Source organism: Siniperca chuatsi, linkage group LG10, assembly GCF_020085105.1.
Source record: "Siniperca chuatsi isolate FFG_IHB_CAS linkage group LG10, ASM2008510v1, whole genome shotgun sequence".
Classification (NCBI taxonomy): domain Eukaryota; kingdom Metazoa; phylum Chordata; class Actinopteri; order Centrarchiformes; family Sinipercidae; genus Siniperca; species Siniperca chuatsi.
This window is the reverse complement of record NC_058051.1, coordinates 24,350,175-24,365,094: the sequence shown is the minus strand read 5'-3', so window position 1 is coordinate 24,365,094 and position 14,920 is coordinate 24,350,175. Positions and strand designations below refer to the sequence as shown.

At 39.5% G+C, this 14,920-nt stretch overlaps 1 protein-coding gene across 12 annotated transcripts in view; it reads left to right on the top strand.

The window, feature by feature from the left end:
• The first annotated feature begins 3,971 nt into the window (after positions 1 to 3,971).
• Positions 3,972 to 14,920, top strand: part of rap1gapa (RAP1 GTPase activating protein a) — a 42,651-nt gene continuing 31,702 nt past the window's right edge. For 3 of the 12 annotated variants that reach the window (XM_044211417.1, XM_044211413.1, XM_044211431.1), the window contains exons 1-2: positions 3,972 to 4,160; positions 14,092 to 14,127. In XM_044211417.1, the coding sequence (XP_044067352.1) occupies positions 4,117 to 4,160; positions 14,092 to 14,127 (80 nt within the window). In that variant the 5' untranslated portion in view covers positions 3,972 to 4,116. The remainder of the gene's footprint in view (positions 4,161 to 14,091; positions 14,128 to 14,920) is intronic. The other 9 variants (XM_044211422.1, XM_044211428.1, XM_044211416.1 and 6 more) reach the window with 7 other exon arrangements.

Sequence of the window (14,920 nt, the reverse complement as noted above, 5' to 3'; positions counted from 1 at the left end):
TGATCATTTAAAAGTATGCCTTTGAAAATTCGGGTGTTATATTTGATAGCGGTAATAGAATACAGAATAAAGCCCCTGACAATTTGATTTCAAATCTTAAGTATTTCTCTATGACATTAAACAGTCGTGACTAATAAGCTAATAATAAGGAAACAAATATCTATTTGTAAAGTATTGTTTATGAAGAATTTAACACTCTGTCAATCAACAGTGACCAAACAGTCTACCAACTGTCATCAGAATCTAATTCAAATGTTGCTAAGTCCTAATTGGTTCATGGAAGTACATAACATCATCTTTTTCTTAATGAGTCAACTTCAAACCTGTGAGAAGAGCAGAGAAAAACAGAATTACAGAAATCTCTCCAAATTTTCTGCCAAAACTTTGTGTTCATGTAGGATCCCAACACACTTTTTAGGTCTTTAAAGCGATATTAATTACAAATATGATTTGGGGACAGATAAGACCGTGTTCTCAGATGCCTCTCAACTTGGTTGAGAACTTATGTTCTTCAGATTCCAGCTGAAAAACTAAGGATTATCACTCTTTTGCTCTACTGACTCCTCCTCAGTTTTATTTTCGTTCCTCTGGAAAGCAATTTGTCCACCTTGCTTGAAAAGTGCTAAATAAATAAAATTGTATTAATATTATTTTCCCTGCTTTGAAACCAGATAAGGGCTAGGAGAATAAACCATGAGACAGTTACATTATGGAAAAATCAAATATTAATGAGAATAAAAATAGAGCACAAAGCTGAATTGTTTTATTGTTTTCTATTTGAATAATGCTTTTGTTGAGCCAGCAGGGCTATACTTTGCCCTGAACCTCACTTTGCTTTGTAGCAGAGTTGATTTATGATGTTTGTCCAGCCTCAAACACATTAAACCCCTACACATGGAAAATTAGATTTACTTTTAAAAGAACTGAAATGATAAATTATGATGCACCTCCTTAGCAAAGGCCTTTGCACAAGTTGTCTGTTTAATCAGTGTCTGCTTCTCCTTAGACAGGCACAATGCTCATTTATTCCACAGGAGCAAATTTCCTGCCCCATGAAAGCCGAGCTGAGGATGAATGAATGATCTTTGCCTCTGCTCTGTCCACTCCTCACCCATCGTATACCACGCACCAACTCTGCCTCCACATCTGCACTATTGCTACTGCGGCTACCCTTTCCACACTGGAAATTAATTATTGAGTTCATGGGATGGTAGCTACCCATTTACAGATTCAAGTGGGAGGAGACATCCCACATCTGTTTACGCCTGTAGCAATAATAACATTTTTCGGTGTTGGTTTATGGAATTACGATGATTAGAATTTTAGGATTATGATTTTAATTATGAGTATTCTGGTATTATTGTTCAGCCATATATAAAACAGGGGGCATGAACAATATACGTTTTACTTGGGAAGACTCCGGGTCTTTTCTGTAAAAGCTCTTTTTTATATTTTGTGTAGTGTGTTTTATTTTTTTGCCTGAGTTGGTGTTTTGTTGGTGTTGAGGTATCAGTAGTTTCTGTGTGTTTGACGACATGGATATCGGGGAGGGATCTCCATTTCTTTTGTCCTCTTGAGAGTCTTCCTGCCCGTCCACTTCCTTTAAGACAAAAGAGGAGCCAGAGCTGCTCATTGGACTGGGCCTTGTTCCTGAGGTGATGTGATTAAAGGCCTCTGTCTGGGCTGCACCCATTCAAATTCCTCACACACGCCACAGCTGCTTTAGTTAATTGAATTGTCAGGAAAGCAGACAGGACTGAAGGTAGAACCAAGACTGATGCGCTGAATCAATAGAGTGGCACTTAAATAAAGCTGGGCAGTGCTTGTGCCAAGGCTGAATACCTGGCTGTTTGTTGGGATCAAGTCATGGGTTTTTGATTGTTTCAGCTGATTAAAAGTAACTGAGCTGAAGGTTTATTTTCATGTTGGATAAGATATAAACAGTTTTGGTATTTAAAACATGTTCACAGTCATTAACAACTCTAAAGTGGTAATTATGGATTCCAGCTAACTCCCATGTGCTATATTGCAGCATTATATAATGGTGGATGTGTACCGTATGATATTCATTATGTTTGTTGTATATGTGAATTTTATAAGATATGTTGTTTTATTCTATTTTTAGGGTGCCTTTTTAACATCTGGTCAGGAACAATAGATGCTGGTGAATTCCAGCTTATTTACAGTTCCTTTTTCCTGTTGATCAGTAAGCATTGTCACTCAAATATACAAATAAAATAGTTAAAACACTAGAGGACAATCAGTGAACAAGAGTCTACAGCCATGCTAACAGCTTGTTTTAAGCTAATTGCTAACAGTAGCATGCTAACATGCCCACAGTGAAAATGCTAACATGCTGATGTTTAACAGGTAATACTGTGGTCACCATCTTAGTTAAGCGTGTTAGCGTGCTAACATTTGCTAGTTAGCACTAAATACAAAGCAGCTAACGATGATAAAGGTGTCACCAAAGTTTTAACAATTCATCGCGAGGGGGACGGGAACATCTGTTCCAAATATGATGTCAATAGTTGAGACATTTCACTCAAAACCACAAATGTCAACCTCATGATATCACTAGAGGAAAAGTCAGAGATCAGTCTTTTTTTCAGTCTGGACCGAAATGGTGGACTGACTGACAGACAGCCAAGCCCCTTACATGACTAAAAACAAATTGTCAAGTATGTCAATCAAATCAATAATCGCTACCATCAATGAAGCCAAAGATCTGTCTGGTCAGATAAATTACCACATGGCCAACAGTCAAAGTGAGGTCCATCACCAACAAAGTCAGCCAAGGACTGTGATTCTGTGGTGAAATGTTTTAAGAAAATTGCAATCTCAGGGGAAAGGGGTGATGTAATTGTGGAGAGATGATATAATTGTCTATCAGCATGATTGTGCTTGTTTGGTAGGCACATTGATTAATTAAGTGCTCGTCTGCTCAGTTACTATGGGTGCTTTTCAGTTAATGTGATGAAGACATCATTGGTCCTTGGGGAGATTAAGGTCCTGGATTGGTGAGATTTTATTTGTTTATGATTTAGGAGAAAATTAACTGTTTTCAACTAAATACTTTGCTTTTCCCATCTAACGCAGCTGACTATGCCCTGCCAAACACTGACCATGAAAACAGGATTCATCCAACATGATGCAAATGTTTTGGAAGTGAATGTCTATCAGATAGCTGGCTGACGCTCTAGACTGCAATCCTTCTTTATTCAATAATCCATGGCAGCATTAATGCATTGTTGTCACTGCTGCCAGTTTATCAGGCTCAACAGCCTGCTGAAGGAGACTCTCTATGTTCAGACATTTACTCAATTTAATCAATGTGGCTAATAGTAATGCAGAATAACTCTGTGCTACATTAACCCTCCTTTTGTGTGTATACCAGAGGTGATGGGTTTACAAAAGAAAGAATTAGGAGGGAGATGAATGAGCAGATTAGAAACTTGTTTAGAGGTCATCACCTACAGTATGCAGGAATGGAGCTGCTAAACCGGGGCAAGGCACTGTGATTAGAACGTTTGTGAAGAATGATGAACTGTTTGTCTGATGTCTACAGCTTGTTTGACCAGCTGTCTTCCAGTGACAGGGAGAGTGAGAACTAGTGTTGCAAGACTTGTTCTAAGCAAACTCCCACGTTGCCAAGAACTCTTCTGTATTTTGCCTGTCGCCATTTTCAAAAATGATCAAGTAACCAATCATTTACTTTTGTGACGTGTCAGTGCTGTGTGGTTTTAGGGATTACAGTATATTTTAAATTAAAAAAAAACGCCTGCCATTGTGTTCTCTGTGATCTTGATGTATGATAGAGAGGATGTAGCCTGTACGTGAGAAAGGCTGCCACTACACTCCTGGTTCCCTGGGAGACTGGCATGGTCTGCAGCCCTCACTCCAGCCCCCTCCACCTTCCTCCCTCATCCTCTTGCCGTTTCTCCCCCTCTTTGTGAGCAAAGGAAGAGGCAGGGCACGTTAGCCCAGGCTGTGGGAGTGGAACTCAGATGGCAGGCAAAGCATACACACACACACATGCTCAGTCAGCGTAAGTGACACAAGTGCTGGCTCCATTCTGCACTGAGTTGACTGACTCACTGTTATCTATTAGCCGGCATGCCGCAGAGAAAGAGGAGTTTCACTTTTGGAGCCTATGGAGGGTAAGAATGAATATCCTAATCATTTCTACAACAACTAAACCTCTTCACAACACACAGTTCTAATTTTGTGATTATGAATATGTGAGTTAGTGTTTCTGTTTCTGTCTCCCTGTTTGATGACAGTGCAGATTCTGTGTCTGTGTTTGTGCCTGCATGTTTGTGCTATTTGCACTGGAATGCCATCATATTTATGAGAACAGCTTTTGTCTTAAATGTCTTAGTTGTCATTTTTCTGTCTTTCTATCATGAATTGGATCTGATAATACTACTGTTGCTGCTTGATGGTGAATCATTAAAGGTTACATTCTGTACTGTAATGGTGAGGTATCAGATGTGAGGCATAAACAAGATAATGTGACAAAATCAGCAGAGAGAAAAGTAGGTAAGGTTCAGGTTACAGGAAAGTATTACTGACAGAGCTGAAGGTATGGTAAGGACAGATGTGAATTGTATTGGACACTACATACTATACGTGTATGTTTTTTGGAATAGAAAAAAATATGTGCTATACAGATCAGTGCAGTATCTCCCATGTTGTCAGTAGGCACTCATGTCCCCGGTGTTTTTTTGTGTCCCACTTCAGACTTTACAGGATACTGAGCAGTAGACGCATAGTCAGCAAAGAGCTTTTTAATGGTAAAAAGGTGAACAGGTGCCCCAAATGCAACAGCATGCCTGACTGCCTTTACCCAAGGATACATTTGTCTATATCTATATTTTTGTGTGTGCATGTGTTGAAGGTAGCCTTCTGGAAATATACCATTAGCTAACAACTAGTGGAGACAGTAGTTATAGCTAGGCTGGGTTGTGTGGCGATTTTGGCACAGTGGCCACAGTCGTAATGTGTGTAGGCTGTTTTCCAGGTGGAGCCAGAGATACTAATACACATGCATTATGGACAGTCATGGTGGGAAGTGCTTGCAGAAGTGAGAGAACTCTAGCAATGCTTTGCGTCAGGGGTCCCTATGTTCCTAATAATTTCCTAGGAAGTTTCCTGGAAAGAACTATATAATTTGGTTCTAATGATTCGGAAAAGAGAGACAGTGTTCAATTGATACGCTTGATTTGCAATTTAGCATTCTAAGCTTTAGCCAGGTGAGTGCTGTGGGCTTCCAGAGAGTCAACTTGAACGGCCACTGAGTTCAAACTGTCTTTGTGGGCAACAAGTTGTGACCCACCACAACTGTTGTTCTCACCAACCATCAAGTACTAGTGGGTGTTTCCCCACTCCGGCCACAGGGGGCAGTAATTAGCCCATTATGGCTTAGTGCACCACAATGAGGCAAAGAAGATTTTGCACTAGAAAACTTACTTAGACAAGTGACACAAAGCTCAGATTTATGCTTTATCTGAAGTGTTTACAAACAACATTTTTCAGTTTTAGGTTTTACAAGAGAAAAGACTGGTTGTTTTGGAAAATATTTGTCTAGTTAACCGCCCCTCCTCTGTTAAAGAGCAGCACACAGCTCTTTAAATAACTACAAATAAAACCTATCCAAAGGTCAACTTACACCCTAAAATAGGCCAAATATAACTCAAGTTGAAATATTAAATCACAGGATTGTACTGGATTTATCATTAAGTGTTGGGACCTCATGATAGACATGTCTACTCTATTAGATGCCCTTTAGCGTTCTCCCAATTGGTACACTTCTAAATAATTAATTTAAATCATTTGCTTGTGTACCCTAGAGAGTCTTTAAGCTAGTGCACAGCAGGTCAAAAATGTGAAATTTGTCTACAAGTAACCATACAATTTAACATATGTGAGTTAAGCTTCCAATGAAAGATAAATAATGAATGAATATTTACTTGGGTTTACATTCATTTTTTTTTCAGTTAAAATCCTATTTTCCCTATATTAGTGCCATTGCACTTGATATTTGATGGGTCAGTCTGATTTCTCACATCAGCTGGTGATCTGTAATACACTCTGGCCCCTGCATCCCATTGGCATTCACTGAAGGGAATGCAGCCCCTCTGTTCTCTGCAGACCGGTCTGTCTTTGACGCAGCATGCTCTGTAATTCTGGCATCAAATATTAATGAAGCTGACACTTAATTGGAGTTCATATGTGTTAAGTTTTTGTTTCACTTTGGGTAGGTTATGGCCCTTTCCTTTTGTTATTACAGACTATGCTTTACTGTAATTTGGTAGCATAGATGTTCCTAAGTCAAGTGTGACCATTATGTTGCAACACTGAGCTTTCACATCCTTTTATTGACATGTCTCTAAGTATTCCTTCTACTTTTAAGACTTGTTTACTGGTCTTACATGCCTGTTGTATGTCACATTGACTATAGCCTGCTCTGTAGCTCACAGCAGTTGTCTCCTCATAAACTATTAAATCACGAAATAAACACAGAGATACAACATGTGTCTTAAATAAACTGAATGTTCTCATAGTAACCCTAGTGGCAAGACCTTCAGGCAACATGAACAATGATGCTGTATGTTGTAGTGTCCCATAGAAAAATTGGAAGAATGCATGTCAATCCTATTCATTGTTTTTAAATCTGAGCATGCCTGAATTGTAGTTGGCATTCTCCGGTCAGCTGATTTAAAAATCTCATTTCTTCAAGTAAACATGACTACAGGTTCTTTGGAGGAAAGGTGTTTCCCAGTGTTAAACAGAGTACTTGATTCATAATAACATTGTGTGAATATTTTCAAGATTAGCATTTACATTTATCTCACCAGTTAACCATGTTTCAAAGTATTTTTGTAGTTTGTGGCTCCAGCAAAAAGGTACACAATGCAGTATCATTTTCAAGAATTTAATCTAGTGTCTAAGGCATACAGCACTGAATATTGAACCATGGACAACAGGAAGACAACACAGAGAGGGTCTTTTTGTTTGAAAGCAAATGTTTGCATGACAAAAGATGACTAGACCGCAAAGCAGGGCTACTTGAGAACAGGATGCCATTCAAGTACCTTTCCAAGGGCAGTGGCAAAACAAACAGGAGATGTAGGGCAACCAGAGGGCTCTTTATTGCATACTCAGTCAGTCCACCTTGCATATTTACTTTGACATTCACATTCATATTCACAATGGCAAGCCATCCGCAGAAAAGAATGGGGCAGGAGAGCTTTGGGTGAGCTGCAGTTAATTATCTAATGCTCATAGGGCTACCAATCGTTAACCTTTTTTTTTTTTTTTGCTCTGATAAGAATAAAACAGAAGGGATTTTTATTGTACTTTGTCCCTCTGTGCCCCCAATACATCCATACATTGGCCTGCTCCAAGTAGGTGCATTTCTGCAATCATGTCAGACAGTTTTACTGCAACTTTATGCCTCTTGACACAGTAACTCCTCAACAAATGACGTGGTTCTGATTACAAAATAACACCAACAAGAGAGCAAAAACGGCTCAACTATGGCAAAAAAGGTAATTTATCAAGAAATTGATAATATGAGCCCCTACAATGATAAAGTATCACCAGACAGCAGTAAACAGAGTCCTTGCAGTGTGCATGTGTTTAGGTTTGAAGGTACATCATTGATGTACACCAGATTTTATCAAACAAGTGAGTCACTAACCTATGTCAACAATAACTGTAGCTGCAATAAAAGCCCTCCAGAGCTTTTCATGTGAAGTGGCTGAATAGTTTGCTTTGTATACTGTATATTAACACAGTAATGGACGTCATTACATCTATAATGGCACAGAAAAGGTGAACAGATTATAGAACAGAAATGTTCTTAGATAAAAATAACAACAGGAAACAAGGAGTGAAACTAAAAAAAACTTTTAACAAACTCCCACATTAGGAGCCACAAAACTACTGAAACCTAAACTAATATGTATTTTGAGGTTGGGGACCATCATTATTATCTTAATATAGTTATTCTAATATGGCCATTACAGTGTCAGAATAACACTAGTGTTCTTGGGGTCCACACATTAACATAAATAATAAAAATAATACTAAACTGATTAATTAAACTATGTGAGCTGAGTTACACATTATCACAAAATAAACACTAATCATTAGACTGACAACAAAAAACATGTTGTGTTTTTTGTTGGGTGGATGTGATAGATATCACAGTCAGCATAGCTGTGGTACCAGTGTGTTGTGTGTGTGTGTGTGTGTGTGTGTGTGTGTGTGTGTGTGTGTGTGTGTGTATATGTGTGTTTTCATATACACTGTATCCTACTGTACTGTAGCAAAATGAGGACATTCAACCACTTTATGCACTATTTCTCTGTCAATGGGCTCATTCAGTCCACGCCGGGTTGAGATACAGTATACAGTCTAGATCTGGTCATGTTCAGTATTGTTTGAGCATGTGTCTTATTACCACCCTGAGCGTTATATATAAAGATATTGTTCAGCATTGCTCAAGGCCTTGTGTGTCTCTCTGTGTATTTATTTTTGACAGTATCCATTTCCTATCCTGAAGCATAGTGAATGGCTAACTGCAGAGTTAGTCATTCGGAGCCAGAGTCTGCGCAGTAGTGATTGGGGTTGGAGCCGCGGTATCGAGGTCCTGCCCATACACCCGACTAACCCAATTGCGAGCAGGGCTCAGCATGTCAATCATGACGTGAAACCCTGTTTTTATAGCATCAAATTACTGATTAAAACCAAACTTATCAGAAAAATTTACACTTGAGCACATATCAGCGTGATAAGAACTACCTAAAATGACAGAAACCATCTTTGGAAAAAATTTATTTGATGTGTACTGTGAGTTTTTAGGTTGGCTCTTGTCCCATCCACTAACATGGAAGGGGGCAGGGTTTATGACCTATACTGCAGCCAGTCACCTGGGGGCGATTGAGATGTTTTGGCTTCACTTTTGGGGAGCTGTCATGTCGTCCATCTTTATATATAGTCAAAAGCCGTGTTCCATTAACATACGTATACACTGCATACACCAAACAAAGTTTCTAGCTTCCAGGTTTACTTCCAGGGTATGCGGCCCACTGAATATGTGCAGCAGTGTTTCTCCTGCTGGTCCGGCCTGTGAGTTCCTGCTTGGCCCATAGACTTTACATTGTGATGAGATTTTTAAATCGCTTTTTTCGGCTTGAGAAAAGTTTTACAAAAATAAAACCTCCATGGATCAGAAATTCATAATAGAAAGAGTCATAATTGACCTTGTCTGCAGTTCGAGGTGTCAACAGTTTTGCAGGCTGCTTTTTTATAATGGTTCCGATACCGCTAACTTGTGATGAAACGACGCTGTAGCCTAGTTTATTTGTTCCAAACCAGTTGATGGAAATGCACTAAATTCGCATTTACTTTTTTTCTTTTTTGCAACATTCCCATCAACCTCAGATGTAATTTCTGTTTTGTGTTAATTAGCAAATGGTAGCATGCTAACATGCAAAACTAAGATGGTGAACATGGTAAACATCAGCATGTTAACATTGTCATAGTGAGTGTGTTAGCTCACTCACCTCTTGGGATTGTTCAACCTAAGTGGGACTTTAATGCTCTAATATTGCTATAATGGTTATTTTCCTAGCTTACAACTATGGCCAAGTGTGTGCAAAATTTAAATCAAAGGTGTATTCAGGTGGACCACAGGTAGGCTACGTGACCTTTTTACCCCTGTTTTGGTTGCAGAGTATTCAGCCTAAAACTGGAGGACTTAAGCGAGCATGCTCTGTATTTGTGCTGGGTGAAATGGGTGTAACACTGACCGTGACTCCACGAGAATTTATTGCAGCTGTAGGGAAGAGGAATGGGTTCACTGGGATCATATTTTCAGCATTATTTTCACTGCATTCATTACAAATACAAATGGCTCTTGTGTTATAATATGCTGACTAACAGCAACGATGTTATACAAACAGTGAGCATCTAAAAGCTTAAATCCTGAAAGGCTTGTGAATGGAATATTGAACGGCTGGTGTGATCATTCAGGTATAGTCCCAGACCTTTTAAGATAATTTGGTTACATATGTGTTTGTCGCCATCTGGATTATCCTAAATTTAGAGTGCTTCTTATATTTCAGATATAGAATTAGAACTGCAAGAACAGCAGATTGGTAGCTAAAGAACGAAATTTGTTTGCTTTAAGCTGGATTTCCAGCTGGATTTTGTCTGGTGACCTACTTGCCATGAGCATTGTTGCTGACTTGATATACACCACAGGCATCAGCTAATTTCTGAAGTGAAGAAAATGTTTAAAAGTTTAGCAGGGAAGAAATGTGGAAATTATGAGCTGCGCTTAAAGTCAGATTAAGTTGAATGAACTAATTGTCACGGCTGCTGACACGGTGATGGCCCAGGGCTTCTAGGACACGCCTTGAGCCTTCTTATCCCTTGCTGATGTTTGTTTCCATGGAAACCAGCTCATGGTTGATACCGAGCTGAGAGCGTAGAAAAAGCATGAAAAACAATTTGCCAGTATTTGGCTACCACCTCCTGAGCTATAATTCCTATCTGTGCAAAGTTGCATTCCTAAATGTGCGTGTTCATCTAGTATTTTTTTAAATAAAAACTAGGCTACACACATTGTTTTCACTGTGAGATCTGAATGTGCAAATATGACTCATAGCTTGTAAATGCATTAGCACAGGCAAATTTCTTATAGCCTACTTTAGTCCACTCCAACAGTTGTTGTCTCAGAGAAGGACAGAATATTCTTTGTTTTGCTGATAAGGCTGATGAGTTTTTCGCATCTCGCTGTTTTCAGCTCTGCTGCTTCTTCTTTATCTGTACGCTCAGACAGCTTACATAGCCCTTCTTTAGCTTGTAGCAAGATGTCAGACTAATGCAATATTTGTATGTGTATGTAGGCACATGTTTTAGTAGCTTAGCACAAGAGAAGAGCATGTTCCTTTCATAATCATAACAAATCTTTTACAAATGTATCCCCTATCTAATTCAGTGTGTTGATAGGAGGTCTCAGCTCTTTGGTATCATGTTCTGTTTTGTAGCTAAAGGTACGTTTTATTGCAAATTGCAAATTTGGTATTTCAGTTTGGAGCCTTTATCCAATAATTTCGACACACCATGGTGTTTCATTTTATGGGAATTCCATGAAACCTGAGAATGGGTGAGCAATACAGGATGAGGTTCAGAAAATGTTATTCTTAGTGATGCAGTACATATGAAAACAGCTTTACCCTCCTCACACTCAGCTTTGCAAGAGCAGAGCCGACAGCCAGCAAGTATTTTGGCTCTCTCCCAAGGACCAGTATGCATTCCACTTAAGGTGGAGCTCTGATTTATCTGCACACATGTGTCTGTCAGGCTCAGTGAAATCAACACTGAGATAGAGGTTTGAGATAGAACAGCACCATGAAATCCATCTCAGTGACATTACATGTCACATGGAGGCCTGGGGTTGAAAATGATGAGCGATCTTCTGCACTGAGGACAATCAGGTGACAACATACTGTAACAACACAAGTCTGTTGATTCGTAACTCTACAGCACAATGAACACCCCCTCCAGGGCCTGTTTCCTCTCAATAACAGTTTTCTGAGAAGGAGGAAGTTTTAAGCTTTCATTTATCTTTTGAGAATTTCTCACAACAAAAGAAGAAGTGCAAACTTAGAGGCCTTTCTTTTATGTGAATGAAAACAGAAGCTACATCTGTAATCTGTAGCATGACTCGTGGGCTTGTATTTTTTTATTTTTAGCCATGCTAATATCATAATAAGTCTATATATATATATATATGTATGTATGTATGTATGTATGTACACATTTGGTACAGATATCCATGATGCCAAAAGGATGAATCCTAACAACTTTGGTGATCCACTGACCTTTCCTCTAGCACCACCCGCGTGTCAAAGTATTCGCTTATCCTGTGGATTGGCACAAAAGTACAGACATTCATGGTTCCCATATGATGTAATCTAATGAATTTCCTCCAGCGCCACCATGAAGTTTACATTTGTGTCTTTTTCAAGATATTTTTTTTTTGCCTTTATTGGACAGAGTGAGACTGAAGAGGCAGTCAGGAAATGGGAAGGGGGGAGGGGCATGACATGCAACAGGATGGAGTCAAACCGGCAACGTTGCGGGTATATGGCATGTGCTGTAGCCATGCTACCAAGGCGCTCCATATTTGTGGTATTAAATGAAATGTCTCAACAACTATTGGATAGATTGTCATGAAATTTTGACATTCATATTCCCCTCAGGATGAATTGTGATAACTTCTGTGATATTCTGACTTTTCATCTTACGCCAGCATCAGGTTAAAATTTCAATTTGTCCAATACTTTGGTTTATGACTAAATACCTGTTAAACTAATGACATTCCCATTAGCCTCAGCTGTAATTTGTGGTTAGTGCTAATTACTAAATATTAGCATGTTAACACACTAAACTAAGATTGTGAACATGGGAAACATTACACCTGATAAACATCAGCATGTTAGCATTGTTATTGTGAGCATGCTAGCATGCTGAAGTTAGCATTTATCTCAGAGCACCACTGTGCCTAAGTGTAGCCTCAAAGAGCTCTTAGCATGCCTGTAGATTCTTAATCTTGTTTTTGCCCATATTTTTGATACAGCAAGAGTCACTTCTCTTCCCAGAATTGGTAGTTTGCTCCTTCGGGTGGTGCTGTGTCATGCAAACTAATCATGTCCAGGGAAAGATGAGTAAGAGGGCTGAACTCTGGTGGCTCTACTGGGAGACACATGGTGGATAGCAGTCAGCAGCTTTGGCTTGAGAAATGAAAACGGACATACAGTCACAGGAGACAGGGGGAACAGCAAGGGGAAAAAACAGCTTTACAGCTTCTGGATTATTTGTATTATGTATTGCCTTTATGCTGTTTGGTGGTGTATCATCCTGAGAATTTCTGAGGGGTCAATATACGGCACCGGCGGCAGCTGCAGGAGCCCTGAGAGACATATTAAACATTCCCTTTTCCCCGTGTCTCCACCACCAGCTATCGAAAGGCCTACAGCCATGAGTCATTCACTGGGCCATTGTGTGGTTATCAGTATCAAATATCCACTTTGTTTTTGCCAGTGAAGTTAAGTGCTGCATCCCAAGAGAAGTTGTGGTGTGTGTTTATGATTGTGATATTATCCGATTAGAAACAGAGAAAAAGTATTTGGTCCTTTTTGTGTGTCAGGTTGTTAAAAATGCTGCCTTAGTGACTTCAATATCAGGCTAAATGACTTTCTGGTTTATGAGCAGAGGGAAAGCCTAGTCTGTAATGAATTTTACCATACATGATGTTGATATTTCTCCTGCACACACAGTGCCATCTATTGGCAGAAATGGTAATCTGCATTCTCAGCTGAGGCCCAACTCTGCATCATCGGGTTATTGTTTCCAGTGATTACTGCTCAAATCTGTTTATCCTGAGTGACTTAAGGACAGATGATAGTTTATTCTTGACTGACAGTGAGTAATGAGCCTCATGGTGTGGATTCAAACCAGGACAAGATTCATTTTGTTTAAGGAAACACCAGGCTAGTAATTATCCTTTCATCCTTGGAAATGCTTCTTCCACAGATGGCAGGAGTTATTTGAGGGTAACCCAGTCCACTGCATAACCAACCTCTCTCAGTTTAGTGGACTTTCTGTGAGTGGAAAGGATGGTCCATTATCCCTCTGCACTGTGCACACTTAAATTAGTCTGGGAAAAAGAGTTTGGAAACAATTAGTGAGTGTAGGATTCAGTCATATGCCACCTGGTGCTGATGTATTCTAATTTGTCATGTTTTTCTTGCCAATATGATGACTTAAAGTAGAATTATTGTGTTTTTTGTGGAGTTAGTTTAATGTTGAATTTCTCACTTTGCTGTTTTCATAGACTTTCAAATGTTGACTTGCCAAGCAGGTTTTTCTGTCAATTTTAGTTGTTTTTAACAGATTTACAACAAACAAAGACAACCAGCTTGCCATGAAATTAGTTTTAACTTGTAGGTAAAAAGTATCTCATTAGTACTGTTTAAAATTGCTGTATTTTTATGTTTGTTTGTTTTTTAGAGTGGACAAGACATTCTCCAAGGCCAGAAGCATATGGTGAGTTTTTCTTCTTTCATTTTTGTCATTAAATCTGGTAAATTATGACAGCACGTTGAGCCAGTGAAAATTTGTTATCTGATATCAGTTAGTCATTAAAATTTTGATCAGTTTACATTTTGATAAACAAACACAATGGATTGCAATTCTTAACGCTTGTAGATCTCTGGAGTGGTGTTCAATGTCACTGACTCAGACTGGTTTATATGTGTGAAGCAGTCCACCCAGTAGAGTGTAAGTAAGATGAATGAAGCCAGTGAAAGAGAGAGCAGATGGGTAATGGGGAAACAGATACTCTGTCCTTGCTGCCATCTCTGCAGTGCTGGCAAAGTTGGAATGATGCTGTGAGTGGCACGTGGAGGCAGGCAGGGAGCTGAGCATGCACACCTCTTGCCACTGCAGATAGACCACTCCATTTCTGAATGCTTTAAGTGTGGTGACACAAGTGTCTAGCCCTCAACCCCCTCTGTCTGACTGCAGCAGGTTAAACAGTGCCTTGCCACAGTATCATCACTCCTTCCCTCTGGAATACAGATACAGGAGGATCTCTCTTACCGGCTAGGCCTGCATTACTCAGCAGTTGTTCGCGAGGACTGCAGTCTGCATCAAACTATAACAGAACAACTACAGCTCGCAGTGAAGAAGATGAAGAGGAGACAAACTGGAGCAAAATATAGATGAAGAGGAGAATCTAAAAGAGGATACAAAACAGCACAGGAGATAAAAGAATTGTGGGTGTGAAGAGGAGGAAGAAGGAGCAAGGAAGTGAGTGGATGAGGTGACATGACAGGGA